This window comes from Phasianus colchicus, chromosome Z, assembly GCF_987193195.1.
Source record: "Phasianus colchicus chromosome Z, bPhaCol1.hap1.1, whole genome shotgun sequence".
Taxonomy (NCBI): Eukaryota; Metazoa; Chordata; class Aves; order Galliformes; family Phasianidae; genus Phasianus; species Phasianus colchicus.
This window is the reverse complement of record NC_143476.1, coordinates 22,791,746-22,810,563: the sequence shown is the minus strand read 5'-3', so window position 1 is coordinate 22,810,563 and position 18,818 is coordinate 22,791,746. Positions and strand designations below refer to the sequence as shown.

Sequence of the window (18,818 nt, the reverse complement as noted above, 5' to 3'; positions counted from 1 at the left end):
TAATGAATACAGACCTTGGTCCCCAGCACATCAGTGTGCTGGGATGGTACTGGAGGGTGATCTAGTGGGTGGCAACCCTGCCTGTGGTGGGGAGGGTTGGAACTGGATAAGCTTTAAGGTTCCTTCCAATCCAAGTCATTTTATGATTCTTTGATTTTAAGCTCTATACTGCATACATCCTCCTTAAAAAGTCTTCCAGTGTACTTTTAAGAGAAAGCTGAGCAGAGTGACCCAAATGATAGGCTGTTGCAAGTAGGAGGCTCCTTTCCCTAGCCTGTGTAAAATGAAAGATTTTCCCCATTCACATTACAGCACACCAAGGAGGAGGTGTGGACTTTCCCTTTTATGTTGGCTGCTTGAAAGGCACAGGGGATGCAGTAACATGTAGTGGATCTGGAAGCTTGCAAGTTTCCTCCATGTGGAGACATCTCTGTTAAGAAGTTTTTAAGTCTTGATTTTGATTTATTCACAAGAAACTCCCTTTTATCTGATATTGCAGGTTTTCACTTAATAGACTCTGTATCTGCAAAGAAAATCATCTAGGTTGATTTTTGTATTTTACATAGCTGTTTGTTGCCCTACTTGCTCACCTGTCACACTTTTATGAGGTCCTTATTCAGATGCTAATGATTTTGGTAAGTAGCTTTGACTTCAAGCAGCTGATTATCCACTGCACATCATATTGGTATTTCAGTTAGCCTTAAAAACATTATCTTGGGTACGTTTTGCCTACTTTTCATAAGGCTACTGTGACAATTATGTTTGTCCTACTTGTCAGGTTTATTTTATAGTCAAAGATGAACTTGCCTATTAGAGTTTGCACATGTTTACCTGGAGTATAACTGTGTCCTATGTAGCCTTCCTTTCTTGCTTTTTGATAATTACAGTCAGGAAGTGCACAAAGTCTAACCAGAGCTTTGGACTACTTAGTCTCTTTCAGCCTTGGGGGAGAAAATTGTCACTTCAGGCTATTTTCATAGCCATTCAGAATCTACTCTCATCCTTGCCTTCAGGCCTCTACGTTTTCAAAGGCTTTATGGAAAGCAAATCCCAGAAAATGCTGCATGTGTATTCAGCAAAAGATGCAACCTGACAGGTCCTTCTTATCACAGGATAGAACAAAAAGTTTTCTATACAAGCATCTGAGATTGCAAAAAAATAAAAATAAAAAAAAAAAAATAAAAATAAATAAATAAAAAAAATTAAAAATGCAACAGCCTGTTCCAAAGGAGCATAAAGGCATCGTTTTATACTGGGCAGGAGTATGTTGAAATTCAGGTTCCCATTTGTCCAGATGTAGCTCTCTTGCCAAGACCCTTCTAGAAAAGGAGTCTGAGGAGCCAGGCCATGCAAAGAATACATCCTCAGGCTGCCCTGGAGGTGAGGCTGTGGAACTCTGAATCCATACCTTAGTGCAAAGGGTTCTTAAGGGAGGAGGTGTTTATTGAGCTTTGTGGCCTGGTTGCCTCGCCTTTCCAGAGCTCTGGAGTCATCAGGAGCTGTGGACTGTGTACATTTCTGAGAGACTTAAGCAAGGGAGGGATACTTACAGATAATGATGAGAGTGCATATGCCATATGTTGTCTCACGTGGTCACTGTCAGGTACTGTTTGGCCTAGATAAAAGCTAATTCTCCAACTTGGGAAGCACTGGAAAGAGCTCTCTCAGATGTGTCATGGATTTGTGCAAAGGAATTTAAGATAAGTCATGTAAGTGCCTTCCCTCCCAGGAGAAAACTTGAATAACCCAGCACTTTGCTTTTTTCTGTACATGGTCCATGCCTCACTTGGCACTGTCACCTGAGGATGACCTTCCCTCCGTTTTTGACAGGCTCCCAGCGCTCAGCTATCCCTACAGCAAAGCAATGAAAGCAGCCCTGCCAAGATCCCAGGTGAGGCAGGAGATGACAAGCCCCCAGAGATGCCTTCCAGCGCTCCTTTGGGTATTCTCCTGGGCTGCAAATGCTCAGCTCAGGCAAATCAGTTTGCTCCCGGTATTTAAAAATACTTGAAAAACTAGTTCTGTGGTTACTGCCCAGTACAACATTGTCCTCTAAATCCCTCCTTTCTTTATCTGGGTCATATTTTCTATCTTCAGCTGCAGCCCAGTTAGTCCTCTGTTTTGGAAATTTGATTATTCCTTCAGCCTCAGAGGTTTGTTTCAGAACATGTGCTAGGACACGTGAATGTTTTAGTTCGGTTTTGCACTCGCTGCTGTCAATTCAAAGCTTGCAGTATGTGTAGGTTTGCTTTTCTTTTGCACCAGTGCCTGTCAGTAGATTCTCCCTTGCCAGACCAGCATCCAGACAAAATATGATTGCCCTCAGCCATACCATTATCTAGGTCATAACACATGGACAAAAGAATCTGAAGGCCTTCCTGGTTCAATAGTCACATCATACGGTGATGTGTCAGCTCCGTAACAAGGCCTTTGTTAAAAGGTGACTAACTGAGATCATTAATCCTTGCCCTCTCACAGACAGCATTGATTCTGCCATTGATTTATTGCAAAATATTGAGCAGAAAAATCCCAAATCGAACAGGTAATTCTTAGAGGTGACAGAAAGCTTTTTTTTAAAATACTGCTTATGTTCCTGATTTAGTAGGAGGAATCCGGTCAAGAAAGATTTCCATTGACGTGGAGAGTTGGTAAGTTTTTTTAGTAGAGGTATTATTCTCTGCACTGGATTTTGATCAAGAGAATCAAAAGGAAATGGGATGGCTTTCAAAAACTTGTAAGCTCTGCTTGTGTCTGCAGCTGGCAACCCTTTAAATTGCTAAAATACCCATCTGCCCAAAACCTTGAGATGATTAATTAAAACAGCTTTAATGCACTGAATACATGAAAATGCTCAAAACCAGCCAGCTTGAGGATGCACATTTCCCTCAAAACACTCCTTTTTAACAGTCACCACCATTAGCTCTGCATTTCCACCAGTGATGAGCAAGAGCCTGCATGCTGTCCTCGTAACAATCTGCAGCAGCAGACTGTCACCACTGCTGAAATGCACCACCCACTGCCTCACTGTGCTCGCATCCACTGTCTAATCTCCAAAACATTCAGCAAGTGTCAGCAAATGTGAATGGGTGTCTTTTTTTCCACATAAGGAATTCAGCGTCACACCTTTGCTTCATCTGCACTCCCATGTCAGAAGTTCAACCTCTACTCACATACTACCAATATCTGCCTCTGATGTAATGGGGCAACATAATAAAAAGGAGGCATTACTTTTGGAGCAGCCCTTGTATTTAAGATCTCATAGTTGAACTCTCCCTTCCTCCTTCTTTTCTCATTTTATTGCTGTGGGCCTCTACTTCTATGAATAGATGTTATTTCTCATAAGTATATTTCACCTAAGGCTGAGCCACATTTCTGTCTCTCTCCACTGGTTACTCCTTGAAGCGACAGCTTTCCCGGTCCCTTGTCCTGCTTTGGCAAAGCACATGTCCTTCCCCTGGAGCAACTAGCCCAGCCTGCCTTTGGCCTTTGTACTGGGTAGCAGTATGGGACTGAACAGTCTTGTGGCCTCTAACCACACTTCTGCTGTGTTTTTTTTTTCCCCAGAAGAAGAGGTGCATGATATTCCTCTCAGTGGGGAGGAAACACTGAGGAGCTGTGGCTCACACTGTTGGTGACTGAGTCCCACAGATCTGTGCAATACTGGCTTTCTTTCCCATTGTTACCAATTCATACTTCTCCTGCACGGAAGAAGGGCCATGTAATGCAAGCTTGTTTGTATCATACATGCAGCATGGCCTTCAGCTACAGACTGTGGCTGTAGGTGCATCCCTTGGGAAACTTACTTTTTTTCTTCAATGCAGCCACTCAGCAATGCCTGGAGACCAGAACAACTGGGAAGAGTGCCATGTAATAGCCTCCAACATTGTTTTTGACCCTGTTTGGCCTCAAGCTCTTCAGCAGAAACCTGCACATTCCAGAGACCACATCCCCATGCTGGGAGGAGCTTCGTTCCACTGTTTCACAGATGTTCCCACAAAGGTCTGTACTGGGATCAGTGATCTTCATCACTGACACTGGCAGTGGAATCGAGTGCACCCTCAGCAAGTTTGTGGATACCAAACTCTGCAGTCAGCATACCCTAGGGATGGGTTGCCATCCAGAGAGATCCAGACAGACTTGAGCAATTGACTCAAGAGAACCTCATGAGATTCAGCAAACCCAAGTGCAAGATCTGCATCTGAATTGTGGCAATCCACACTATCAGTACAAGCTGGGGGATGTAAGGATGGAGCACAGCCCTGTTGAAAAGGACCTGAGGGTACTGATGGACAGCAGCTGGACATGAGCCAAAAATGTGCCAACTGGCTGCATCAAAAATGGCGTGGACAGCAGGTCAAGGGAAGTGATTCTGCCCCTAACTTCTCTGTGCTGGTGAGAGTTCACCTGCAGTACTGCATTCAGATGTGGAGTCTTCAGTACAGGAGAGATGTGGACCTGTTGGAGCATATCCGAAGGAGGGCCACAAAAATGATCCCAGGGATGAAATACCTCTCCTATAAGGACAGGCTGAGAGAACCAGGGCTGTTCAGCTTGGAGAAGAGAAGCCTTCAGGAAGACCCAATAGCAGACTTTCCATATCTAAAGGCAGCTATAAGAAGGAATAGGACAGACTCTTTAGCAGGATCTGTTGTGATAGGATAAGGGGAAATGGTTTCAAACTAAAAGAGGTGAGATTTAGTTTGGACATAAGGAAAAAGTTTTTTACGGTAAGGGTGGTGATGCACTGGAATAGGTTACCCAAAGAGGTGGTAGATGCCCCATCTCTGGAGACATTCAAGCCCAGGCTGGATGGAGCTCTGAGCACCTGATGGAGCTGTAGGTGTCCCTGTTCATTGCAGCACCATTGGGCTAGATGACTTTTAATGGTCCCTTCCAGCTCAAACAATTCTATGATTTTGTCTCCCTCAGAAGCCTCAAGAGCTAGGACAACAGGTTTCACGTGTCTTTCCAGCACAGGGTTGCTCTCTAATTGACAACTTGGATGAACTGATGTGTATACCTAGTTCCTGGGGGAAAGTATGTTATGTCACAGTCTAAAAGCAGACACTCCTCCACTGAAATCCCAAGCCATCCACATACACCATCTATGTGTTTTGCATATTCTCCAGGGTGGGTTTCTCATCCTGAAATAGCCTTCCATGTATTTTGTGCTCTGTTGGCATATGTTCCAATAAACATGACTAGACAGGAATTGTTATTCCAAGCTATTCATTATTCATTACCTTTTTCAGCATTTGAAATCACAGGGAAAGCAGCAAGAGAAGGGCAGAGAAAGGTCCCCAGTAGTCCAGCCCTGAATACTCATCAAGGTCTCACTCTCAGACTGCATGTAAGGATGCCTTTTCATTTTCTACCTGTATTTACACACCGCTATGACAGAGATAAGCCTGTTCTGAAATATAAGTAAGCACTTAAAGCCTTTGATTAGAGAAGGGAAATCGGGAGAAAAGGTTTTTATTTAGGAGCAGTGACAGACTCACTGGAGTTAGAGAATACAGTGTTAAGCTATAAGCCTATCAAACACTGAAACACTAAGAAACTCTGGGTGCAAGGACATGAACGACAGCCTTGGTTAGAATGCCTTATTGTAACCTGTGCCTTTGGAAAGGTGACCATTTGCAGAACCCCCATCATGTGCCAGTTTCCACAGTCCCAGGTGAGGCACAGCCAGGAGAAGTCTGATTTCTCTGGACCCTGCTGCCCTTACTGGAGGGAGATGTGGAAAATGCCATACATTTCCAGCAGCTGGTTGCTTCTCCAAAGGACAAGTTAATTTCCCCATGACTGCTATCAATCTCCTTAGTAATAATCAGGCAAATTTCAAGTTAAAAAAATTTTGCTCCTCAGCACCTTGTAGAGTCACAGTCACATGTGCTAGGGATACTTTAAAATCCTTGATGGCTCAAATTATTTACAGAAGATTAGGGAGTACCCATTGGCTAAATTAAATTCCCACCTCTTCAAACAGGATAGCACAGGTCTTTTCACCACACAGGCAGAAAACTGGTCAGTTACTGTGAAACAGCTGGGTCAACATCACAGAAAAACTCACATGTAAATTTGTCAATATCTTGTTACAGCTGCAGTCACCAAGCACAGCTTGGAGACCCATGCTGAAAAACAGAGAGCAAATGTGCTGTAGAATCGCTGCTTACAAGATGAGCATCCACTGGCTTTGCACTGAGCTAGGTAGAAGGCAATGAAAAAAGCACTAAGTTGAAAGGCAGATAATTAAGCCTTCATGATAATACTTAAAGCAAGCGTGTGGGCAAAGACATTTCAGACAGGAAGCCATAATTCCCACGGTGCCTAACTTCACTATGCTAGCAAATTCAAATGTTTAATTGGCTTAGTAAGAGTAGCATTTTGATAATGCCTGGCACTTAGCCGGCAGCCAAAATACTCATTCATGACTCAATTAGCCCTGGCATTCCCACTGTTGAAGCTTCATCCATGTTAATGAATAGGACAATTTATTTAATTTTTCTTCTCAGAGTTCAAAATTGGCCACAGTAAGTGACCTATATGACCAGAAGAGAGAGTTTGAGATTGAACTTTAATGAATCTATTGTTCTACCAACGTTTCTGTAATTTTTCTGCTTGGAATTTTAATGACTATTTTTCATGGACACTAATTACAGATTTTCAGCTTTTATAATGACGTCCAAATTTCTTCCTCAGTAACACCAATTGCTTCAGTCTCCCTGCAGTGGCAGGGAGAATTTAGTAAATAAGTGAATTTACTCTTACAAAATGAGAATGCAACTTCTGGTGGAGAAAAATCTTTCTGGAAAAAGACATTGTTTTGTAACATAGGTCTGTACAAGGATAAACAATAAATATAGCTCAGAAAGGCTGTATAGTAAGCCCATAAATAAATGGAAAGGCATTAATAGCACAGAAAAAGAAAGAAAAGAAAGATCCAGAAGGGCTGAAAGAATTTGTCTCCCTACTGTTTACTGATGCTTTGTAAATAAATAAAATGAGGAATATCTGTTTAATAATCCTTTTCTTATTACATCTCTGATTACATCTCTGTCTGTTATGTGTTCTTTGTTTCAGCCTTGAGAGGTCACGCCTATGCTGTTGAAGTTATCTATCCTGAAAAGATTTGTACAGGATGTACTATCAGGATTATGGTTTAATCTAGTGAATGCTGATGCTATATTGGGAATAATATGTCAATGGCCGCTTATGTGTACTGGCGTATTTATATTTATTTCGTTGAATCACTTGTAAGTTGACCTGGGTTTGCTGTGCAGATATTTGGCCATATGACTGTGCCAGAATGTGCAGTGAGAAGGGATGATCTAGTTGCTGTAAAGACAATCTAGGAATGGAGAGGAGAATTAGAGATAGAAACGTAACCTTTCAAGTCTCTTGTTCAATTTCCCTGCAAAACCAGCATAGCTGGCTGCCATCTTCTTCAGCTCTGCTGGCAGGAGTACCACCACCAGTAACACCAGCACCCACAGCCTCTCGGTGCTTCTTGTCCTCTGCTAACCTCACAAAAAGGGAAAACTATGCCTGCACTGTGTTAATGTTTTCTGGAAGGAATAAGCACATTTTCATGTTACAAAGTAGAGTTTCTTTCATAAGCTGCCTGCGTTTACAGGGCCCTTCTCTATCTTACATCCTACAGAACACAAGAACTTAAAGGCAAGAAGATGAACCTCTAAAACAGTCAGAATGGAGATTTTGAATTGGGAGATCTGTGACAGACAGGCTGCCTGCTTTCACTTCAGCAATTTTCATGCAAAGGGAGCAAGCTTCAGCAAAGAGCTCATTCTACACCAGCCTGCCCTTTGGGGGCTGAATTCAAAGACCATACTATGTGAGGAGCAGATTGCCTGGAAACTGAGCTGGCAGATGAGGGCACCTCTAACATGAAGAGCTGCTTGGAATGGAGAATTATTGTTATATCGATCTCTTAAAACAAACTAAGTAAACCAACCAAATAACAACCACCACAACAAATAACAATAAAAACAACAACAACAAACCAACAAAACAGAGTGAACAAAAGCTCGAATCTGACAGTTTGATACCTTTCTGGTAGAGAAGGTTAAAACTATTGGGCTGCTAAGCTAGTTTAAAACTACTGCTTACAGTAGTAATAATTGCATCAGAGAAGGTGCTCAGAGAAGGTATGTGCAGATTTTTCCCATAATTTCCCTCCCCAGGAAATGTACAATATGCACAATTTTGGTTTTCAAGAGACAATCTGAATATTTGCTCTTTACTGCCTGACTAAATTATTCTGTGATCTTGTCTTGCTGCTTTCCGATCAATCAGGAGCTTCAAGCAGCATCAAGATCTGCAGCTTATGTAGGATTGTTTGCAAGCATGTGATCAGATTTAGGATGATCCTGCATGCGGTTCACTCAAATCAGAAGAGTACACAGTAAATTTTCCTTATATAGTGTTTGTTTGGAATTAGTAGCTGCAAATAAAGCAATGGATTTTTTGGCTTCTGGAAGTGCCGACTGACTTTTCAGTGGCTGGTGGGGCTTTTTCTCAGTATTTTTGTTTCTTCCCACTGGTGACTGCATACCCTTCTTCTTACTGACAATCTCTCAGAAACAGGAGAAAGTTGTGACAAAAGCATTAACAACCATATGGCATTACAAACTTGGGCAACCTGGCAAATGCTGGGGAGGTTTTCTGAATCAGTGGCAAGCGGAAGAGTGAACGTGAAAGGCAGAAGAGTACTTTGTGACATGGGAGGAGATGCACAACCAGACCTTTGGATGGCTCTGCAGAAAATGACAATGTGAGAGTGGTGGCTGTGCCCTCCCTCTTTCTCACATAAGGCCAAGCAATGTGCTTAGCTGTGTATTGCCTCTGAAGGGCATCAACACTGTTATAGGAAATCTGGAGGTGTGTTTCATTTTAGAAAGGGCTTTTGAGGCATTTATTATTTCTGCAGCATTGTGCAGCCACTTTGAAGCACTCTTCTTAAAATTAGGCTTTTCATTTGGAATTTTTTTTTAAAGTCTGTGATGCTTGCTTCAGTTTAATTCATCATACATTTCTGTTAGTTGACTAGTGGGTTCCTTTTTTTTCACGGTACTTTTAAACTTTCACTTTGAGGAAATGTGTCCTAGAAAGCTAATCAAACAAGCTTTTGCTCTGGATAACAAAGGGCAGGAGGAAACTGTTGCAGTAGCATTGATGCACTGAGCTGAAGATAATAGTAAGCAGTATCACAAGCAGAAAGAAAGTTGGAAAAAAAAAGATGGTTTTTCTTTTTTTTTAAGATGTCTCACCATGCTCTGACATAAAGGATGTAGATCCCCTCTGATAAGGTTCCCTGCAGGTGCCAGCAGGAGCAATCAAAACCACTATTCATGATGACAAATGTTTTCTACCTATCAGGCCCCAGTGAAAAAGCATGCAATTTCTTCACTGTGAAAAATATTTCATCTTTTGATTTGTCTAGCCTGACTGATGGGCTGGGCTTTTAGACAAAGTAAAAAGAGAAATCTTGTTCCAGGTACTCTGGGATGTGCTCTACCCTTACTTGGGGTGTCAGGGCCCAGCAGGACCTAGCAGTGCTCTCTGGAAGGTTTCACCAGCCAAATCCACCACTGGTGTCAGGAAAGGGCCTAAGAAATGTGGAAGCCCCAAGCAAGAGTGATTCCTGGACATGGCAACCCAGGCCTTATGAAGAGACAGATGTCCTTCACTTGCATTTGCCTCGGTGAAAAGCAGAGAACATGTTCTTCAAGATTTTGAGTCCAGCAGCTGGCTTTGGGCTCCTGTCTGAGTGAGACACCCCTTGGTGCCACCCTGATTGGCCTAGTGATGCATGCAACTAAAAGAGGTTACTGATCCTTTGTACCTTGCCTGCTGCTCTGTACATCACAACCCACCTCTTAAACAAGTGTTTTCTTCAGCAGCTGGAGCATCCAGATGCTGCAATCTGTTCTGCCAGCAGTGGAGGCTGAGCAGCAGTGTTCACACTGAGAACTTGCTTTCTGACAGAGTATTCCTGCTTCACTTGGATATTGGACCCCATGGGAATAGCTGATTTGTTCAGCCACTTGTTGACGTCACATTGGCCCTTTTACCCTTCTATTGAAGAAACTTGAGTGCCAGCCACATTGTGACTGACATCCTGGACAATGTTTCCACTGCTGGAGGTAGCACATGGTGCAGCTCTCCGGATAGCAAGAAGAGAAATGATCACCTAAAATGCCTTCTGTAAAGAAAGGAGGAATATTTCTCCCTTATTGACAAATTAAAACACTTTCTACACCCAACCAGAAAGTAGTCAAGGGCCCATCTGTTCCGATGCAGATGTGCCCATTGAACTCCTATGATGATAAGCACCATATGCTCAACTCATATTGTCCTTGACGTGGATTCTTCTGCTACTGTATTGTGTGAATGAAGATACTTTAGTTCATATCCAAAGGACTGGAGGAGACAGACACCTTTTTCACATCGTGTAGTAAACTAATTTCAGATTACTTTGCATTACTGAAATTGCAGGTTGCAAGATCATGATCACTAATGCTCTGAGCTGAAGAATTTACAGCATTTGTAGTGTGCAGAGACAGAGGGAAGCAAGGTTGATTTCTATGTATGCATGACCATCTAGATGACCCCTTTCCTATTGCAGACAATCAAAAAGCAATAGAGGAATTAAATTGGTTGCAACAGGCACTGACATAACACAGATAGAGTACTTAAAGAAATGTAGCCTGCTGAAAGGATGTATTTCACATGTGCATGTGAAACCCAGCTGAAAAAGGTTTTATGTAACTCTTCCCTCTGACTGACTGACTGACTTTGAAAATGTACAGTCACAGCCTGAAGGCTGAAAAGTCCCCTCTGCTACCCCTAACCTTCAAATTACCGCATGAAAACACTGTTGGAAAAAGAATGTTTAAAGCAAGATCTTTGGAGCTAAGATGCCTCTGCTAAACCTGGAATTGCTCACTGAAATTTACTTGAAAGTAGCTGGAGGATTTATCTGCTCTTTCGTTCATGAAGAGGTTTGTGAGCTCTTGCCATGAATGAGTGACTTCAGCTAAGGGTACTGATCTCTCTCTTCCAGCTCAGAGCATTTGCTAATGTGTCAAAAGAGAAAGAAGCTTATCCTGCCTGAGTGGCTGCTGCCTTCTGCAGGAGGACCACAACTGGCTGGTCCCGGCACTGGTGCTGCACGATTCTGGGGGGCCAGAGCTCCAGGGGCCTGCTTGCCCCTCCAGAGAGAGTGAGCTGCACATTTTCAAAAATACTTTAAAAAGTTTGTATGTTTGAGACCTCTTACAAATTGGTCTGCAAATGCACAATATTTGGAAGTTTTTCTCTCTTCTCTCCCCAGCAGTGACAGTGCACTAGAAACAATTCCATATGGCTATGGAATAAGAATAGGAAGAAGGGAGGAGCACTGATTAGTTCAGCCATTTGTTGCTTTGACAAGCTGAAAGTAGTCAAAACTGTCCTCTTGACTGTTTTGTTTTCCATGCATGTGAAATAAATTCTACACAGCGTATTTCATGATAGAGAATCCTCTTCAGGATGAAAAAGGGATTTGAATTCAGTATATTATGTTGAAATTTTCCATTGCTCAAATCTCCAGACTTGAAATGTATGTTGCAGAGAGATCAGTAAGGACAATTAGAGGGCTATGCCTTCAGCTTTTGCTTTTATGCATTTCTAACCTCATCTCAAGGCAGAATCTTTCAACTGTAGTGCATGTAATGCATGTAGCGCATGATGAAGACGTAATGGTAGGTCAATGCCACTATAATGTCTAAAGAAAAGGTGTAACTGCTGTGATGTTGGCTTTTAACATTGCACACGGTTTTCAGTGATTGCATCCTGCATGGCTCTGAGAAGAACATATTAATAATTTGTAATGACACATGGCTTCTAAACTACTGCATTCCTTTTTTCTCTTTAAAATAAATGAAAAACTACATAATCTTCTTGCAGCTCATGCTGTATCAGAGATGGTTGTGCTTCTAGGAGGATATTCACTTTTTCAAAGTGTCAAAGCATGTACTCCAGCACTTAAGGAGAATGCTCAGTCAAAGCCAGCCTGCTCTCACCTCTGACAGACTGATTAAGAGGAAGTGTTTGGTACCTACATAAGAGGTCAGATTAGTTATGCTGAATGGGTGCTGTAGAGAGCAGGACAGCCAGCGACTTACCACATCAATTATCTGCAGCAAAGAAAGCTGAAGCTCAACTACAATGGGCTGGGAGTCATTCACGACCGGGCGCTCCAGACGATTGTAGTTTCTCAGTAGATCTCTGTACAAGCGTCTCTGGCTTTCACCCTGCTGAGAGACTAGGGGAAAAGAAAGGTCACTGTCACTCAGGCTGGTCATGCTGTCCCGATGGGGACAAATGATGATTTTTCTGTTTAGCAAAAAATGCTTCTTAAGAAGCATTTCCCAAAAGTTCCCCAAAACTCTAATATAGGTGTGATGGACACGTCTTTTTTGCATATGTGACTGATGAACTTCTAAAGAGAATAACTATTAATGCTCTAACTATTTACTAACACTCAGGAACTACTGAACAGTCTTTCGGGCTCAGAGTAAAAGTTCCCCACATTTGGGCTCCCCTCCAGACAATGGTCAGAGGCTCCAAAATTATCAGACAGCTTGATGGAAGGCAGTAAGAGAGCTTTTTTTATTTGCTCATTCTTATTTCCTATCAGTGGAGTGCAGTGTGCCAGCACTGGTGTTACTTGGATATATTCTGTGTTTATCCAGCATAAGCAACAGGTATACTCATTCACTCACAGCAGATTTATCAGGCTTTCCTGGGTGTGTGCTGAGGAAATAGTAAAAAGCCTTCTTCATACTGTCTTCAGTTTTATGTGGCAGTCTCTCCAGGCTTTGGGTTACTTCCCTTGCCTTTCTTCCAAATAAGGTGATGGTATGAAGGCTAGAATATTTGATAGGTATGTATAATGGTGATACTGAACTGAAGGTGTTAGATGCTTAACTTCTCTTTCTGTGGGAATGATCAACAGAAGATGCCATGCAGACTCGTAAACTTATTAATGACTACCAGAACTTCAATATGTGCTTAAGTAGCATAATGCTGCTGTGTATTGGCTCCTCAGCTTTCCGCTGGGTACAGAGAGAGTTCATGTAAGTGTTGTTGCTGTGCTTCCTGGCCACAACTATCATGGATGTAGCAGCAATGGATCAGGTCCCACCCCTGTCAAGGCCAGCAGTTTGCTGGGATACACTGCTCAGGAGCTCAGGTCCCCAGGAGGTGCAGGTGTTGGTACTCTGGCTGGTGTCAGCCTGAGCATTACTGAGAGATGCATCAGACAGGGTGAGCGTCATGGACTGCAGCTCCCCGAGGACGAATCACTCTTGTCAGTGTGAGTGTGCATTTCCCGATCTGTGGAAAACCAACCCCTGAGAGGGAATCTACTCTCTGAATTGTTATTACTTTGGACTGAAGCATTTTTACTCCATTGCATCTCCTGGTCTCTGTGTGTGTGAATCTTAAACTCTTGACCAGAGCTCTTCACACTGAGGCCAGGACTCCTCCCACAGTAGTTAATTTGAATGCCTTTTTGACAATCCAAGCAAACCCTAAGAGTCAGCTTTCCTCTTCCCCAACTTTTTACTGTGCTCAGCAAGCCCTGTAAGCCTGGAACAGGCATCTCTCAAATACAGAGCCAGACCTTTTAAAGCCAGTAATATTGCTCTATTTCTAATCCTGTTGAATTCATGTTCCCTTTGGCTTTCCTGATACTAAACGGAGTTTTGTGGCTTATGAATATGGCAGTGAATGAGGAGGAAAAGTATTTCTGTTTAATTTGGTGAGCTGCACTGACATATCAGTTTTATGGACACTCTTTTTTTGAATAATACATTACATGGTCATGGGGCATGAGGGGATGAGATGCTTTAGGGCTGCTCCAATAGCCCTTGCTGACACTGAATGCCATGTTTAACCATCTGCAATAAGCAGTCCTGGTCACAGTTTCTCTGCTTCACCAGCTTAAACAAGCTTTCCTGCAAGGCATTAATTTAGGTTCTCAGTATTTGTTTTCCTGTGCCTCAGCACACCCCAATTCCCTTGTAAGACCCCCCTGTAAGAAGGAAAACAAGGAAAACAAGCAGCACAATGTCTAATGGGCAGAGGCTCTATGATTTGAGCAAATTTGCTGTCCTTTCACTTACCCAGCACGCTCCCGTAGCAATCTTCTCCATGTTCCTGTGCTTTAGGGAAGGAATGACTGTCAGCACTTCTGCCCTCATCCTGAGTGCTTATGTAATGGTTGCCTCCAAAATTCCTTTTAAACTGTCTACCTCAGCTTTTGCAACAGAGAAGTGCCTTCCCAGGCTCTGGTAGTCAGCTCGGCTGCTCAGTGCCCTGATATCACTACTGTTGTGATGCATTAAATGAGCTCGTTCAGAGAGGTCTGACTGGGAGAGACATGAACATAACCTTAAGTATTCCAGGAAAATGTCTTCACACTGTGTAACTCAGCTTACAGCATTTTACTACATATTATTGTTCTTCTTATACCTGGTTTGCCACCCCATCCTCAACTCTCCGCTCTGCAGGGGGTCCTGTTATTTTCCTACCTCTTGTAACCAAAATTGTTAAGGTATCCTTAGCTGATCTATACATTGCCTGGCTGAATTGGCATGAATAGCTACATGTGTGCTCCCAGTTAAGTACACAAAATTACAGAGATTCAGAAGCAGTGAATGTCTTGGGGTCTCCTAGAATGTAGCCGTGGCAGTTGTTGGCATTGCAAAGACCCAGTAAGTCCAATCAGAATACCATTTCTCTGCTACGTTTGCTTCGGAGCAGGAAATGAGATGGGTGGCAAGTTAGACCTGTGTTTTCATAGACTTTTTCTTTAAATTGTAATTTTCAAATACTTCATGTCTCCTATTCCAGAGAGATTGCTGCTTTTTTCCCTTGTAATGCTTGTGTTAATGCATTGTGACACTACATCTCTGTGTGCTAAGTGGAGTGTTTGCTAGAGATGGGGAAGTCTGGATCTCTCAGGAATACTGGTAGAATAAGCTTTTCCATTGCCTACCCCTCAGACACAGAAACCTTATCAAAAGCAGAGGCACTGGGAGCTCACTGGTCCCTAATACATGTTCCACCTTTTCAATTAGGCTGGAAGTTGGGTGTCAAAACTTCATGATGCCAGGTTAGTCTCCCAGAGTCTGCTACCAAGCAGACTTGCTTGGCTATGTGTTTTACAGGAGAAGTACAAGTAACTGGCACAGACATTAAGAATTATGGTTTCTAGCTGTAGGATCTTTGATTAAAAATGCTGTCCACTTTGAATAAAAAATGTCCCACTACCTCAGCCAGTATCCTGTGTGTTGCTGAATTATATAGGAAACAGTAGGAAATCATTCTCAATGAACACACAAGAAGAAATGGTAACAGAAATAGAAGAAATACAATTTTTTTTTAAAAAAGAGAAAAGATTTTTTTTTTTTAATGATCAAATTTGATTTCCACGTTCTTTTCTCATAACAGGTGCTGAGGACTTGGAGGAGATGTGCACTAGATACTGAAGGCCTCTATTTTGCGAAAAGGGCACCAAAGCTGGCTATATGTGGGGCCAGAAATTGAAAACAAACAAGCAAAATAAAATCTGGGAACAGAACATGATTTCCAGCAAGGAACATTGTAAGCTTCTATAATAGAAGCTGTTTCATCTCAGTGTCCTCATCAAGGCTGCTGGATTTCTCTCTTGAAAATACGCTTTAAACAAAAAGCTGGAGTTATTAAGTGAAATGCAATTGCTAAAGGTGGGCAGAATTTTGGAGTATGTTGTGACTCAGCTTTACACTTTGTGTAACTTACATTGGTTCCCTAAGCTGCTCCTGCATTTTGCAGACATTTGGCAGGCACAAGACAATTAACCCATGGCAGGGATAAAGTCCCCTTATGGTACTGTGAAGAGCTTTATGTAGAGTAGGTGTATTCATGGTCTATGTTAATGTATTCTGTACCTCTCTGAATCTCCTCTCATACAGCAGCCTGTGCAAAGTCTGCAACACACCCACACTGCAATGTTCATCAGTTGATAATTGTGACCCATAAACAGCTACAGAATTCTTCTGGAAACATACATTATAATGAAATTGTATCTTTCTTTTTAGGACAGAGCTGCTGAGAACCATCTGCAAGGTAGCCTGCCCAGGAAATATTTCTGTATTGCAGTATGCTATCATCTTCTCTAACAAGAAATACAATAAAATATGTGTTCCTCTAAATGTAAGATTAGAGACATCCCTTGTGGGGAGCAGTGTGGTGTGCTGGATCAGGGAGTCCTATGATGTAAATGAAAAAATCAAAATGTGTCTTCTCTATGGACTTATTTCTGAAATGCATGGGAACAGCTGTCCTTCTCCTCCATTCACCTACAGCATGCTTGCCTTAAGTTACTTCTGCAAGAAATAAAAAAAGGCACCTTGCTACCAGCTCACAGTCTGGCTCCATCTTTCTTTGCATGCACACAGTTTGTATGTAGGATTTCAGCATTGTTAGTACAGACATGTTGCAATTCCCCAGACAGGTTAGGCAGAGTCAGTAGAAATAAAACAAGAAATATTTGGTTATCAAATAAACATCTGCAAAGCTTTAGTAGCTAAGCTGCAGAGATCTCCTCAGAGCAAGTCTAGAAGCAAGTTAATAACTGCATCCAGGAATCTGGATAAGTGGGGCTTAACATCTAGAAGGAGAGAGGCATCTCTGATAAGATCTGCACAGATGGTGTCTCATACTGACTATGAGCCACCATTGCTCCTATAAAGGGTTTTGAATTCTCTGAGATACTGAGATTAGATCAAGCTGCTGTTGGCTGATGTCAGCTCCAACTCAGCAACTGGGCATGCCTACACTCGAGCACAAAATTTCTTGCTGCCAGCGACGTCTGAGGTCAGATCTCTACAGCAACATCAAGGAGAGCTGCCTCAGTTGGCATGTGTGCCTTGTGGTGACATAACATACACTGATCTGAGTGTGACTCAGGTATCTGTGCTTTCCACAAATCTAAAATTAGGTGTTTAAATGACCCCAAACCTCTTGGTAGGAAAAAAAGAAAAAGACATTAATCTGACCAAAACTAGTGAAGCCACTACCCCTACACTGTGTGCTGCATGTGGTTTGATGGGTTGCACTGGCTTCCTCCACTAACAGTTTGCTTGTCCTCCTGAAGAAACACAAGGCTCCTGACAAGTGGTTATGGGCTGATCACAGACCTCTTCTACCCTCTCTGTCTGCCTTGTTCTTCTGGACTTGGCTTGCTTCTTCTGTGCTGGAGTGACATCCTGACTTCCTACTGTGCCAACACAACACTCTTGCACCTTCTGAGGGTTCGGCTTCAGTGCTGTCAAAGGGGCTGTTTGGTCTGGAGGCTGCTCAGTGCTGTCTGGTAAGAAAGGCTGTCACAATCACAACTATCTCTGTTTAGATTGCACTTATGCTATCCCCAGGAAGGTCAGATGCTCCCTCCTTTCCTAGGAGTAGGGCTGTCATACGTTGGCTCCTAGATCCTACTGCTCTCCTTGGCATGCAGAACTCCCTGAGCTCCAAGGCAGCCTTGCCAGTTCCCCAGGTTTGCTCCAAAAGGGGTCAACTCCTTGACCTAGTATTTCTGTTGTGGGCCACAGAATATCTTGCTTTGCACAGCAACTAAACAATGAAACATTAATTGGAGGGAAGATGGAAGTACAGGGATTTCCAAGCCGATCTGAGCCATCCTATTTACATTTATTGATCATTCCTCCTCTTGTTAATGTTGTTCCCTGGATTTATTTTGATAATCTTTTTATTTTATTTTATTTTATTTTATTTTATTTTATTTTATTTTATTTTATTTTATTTTATTTTTGTCTGCATTGAACCAGCTTCTAGCTGAACTCTTTCTGGTTGTTGCTCATTTCTCTTGGCACAGTCCTCAGCTACTGCTTTATTCATACAGGACTATGGGAGCTATTTGTACCTAAAGCATTTTCAGTTTAAACATCCTATTCTTCCTATGCCATTTTTATTGACACATTTGCATGCCAGTGTGTTTCTGAGTTACAAAGCATGCCTTTTTCTTATATTTTTCAAAAACCACTCTAAGAAGAATTTGCATAAGCACAGCTGTTAAAATCAACAGCATATTCCTGGCTGACTACGTGTTCAATCATTTTGTCCCCTGCTGTTCAGAAAAGGTCCAAATCTGTAGAAATATTGTGCCTATTTATTTACTCCTTTTATATTTTCTGCAGGTATTTCACAATATTTCTGTAGCATTTCCCTCTTCGTGTACACACACATTCCCTTTTTTGGGGGTGTGTTTCTGTTAGTTTTGGTTTTTACTGTTTTGCAAAAGAAACTGATGGAGTTCTGGACTCTATGAAAACCAGTGTCATTATACTGGTTTATGGTTTATGTATACATTTTGGTATATACTAGTATATATATATATATTTATATTTAACTGCATCACAGTTACCTAATATATGAGTGACTGGAACATTTACACAGCAAAAGCCATTAGGAAAACCCTTGAGCAGCAGAGCTAGCTTCTGGAATTCTCAAGTATTTTCCTAACAAACTGCAGATTCTTCCAGAGCATTTCAGTATTTATTTTCTTTTTACTTTATCACTGTGTGCTTTCAGGGATTTTAGCTATGCCTGCAAGAATGCAAATAGAATGATCACAGGAAGATATGAAGCACATACAACTATGAATTATGAGGGAAGTAACAGGAGTGGATTAAAACCAAGCTGTTTCACAGGTGACTTCACTGACATAAATAATTGGAATGGCAACA

The 18,818-nt window shown here is 42.1% G+C and overlaps 1 protein-coding gene across 1 annotated transcript in view; it reads right to left on the bottom strand.

Moving 5' to 3' along the window:
- Positions 1 to 18,818, bottom strand: part of LOC116234835 (neuronal acetylcholine receptor subunit alpha-7-like) — a 66,908-nt gene that overhangs the window by 34,485 nt on the left and 13,605 nt on the right. Inside the window, exon 2 of the mRNA XM_031602649.2 lies at positions 12,189 to 12,328. Coding sequence (XP_031458509.1) covers positions 12,189 to 12,328 — 140 coding nt within the window. The remainder of the gene's footprint in view (positions 1 to 12,188; positions 12,329 to 18,818) is intronic.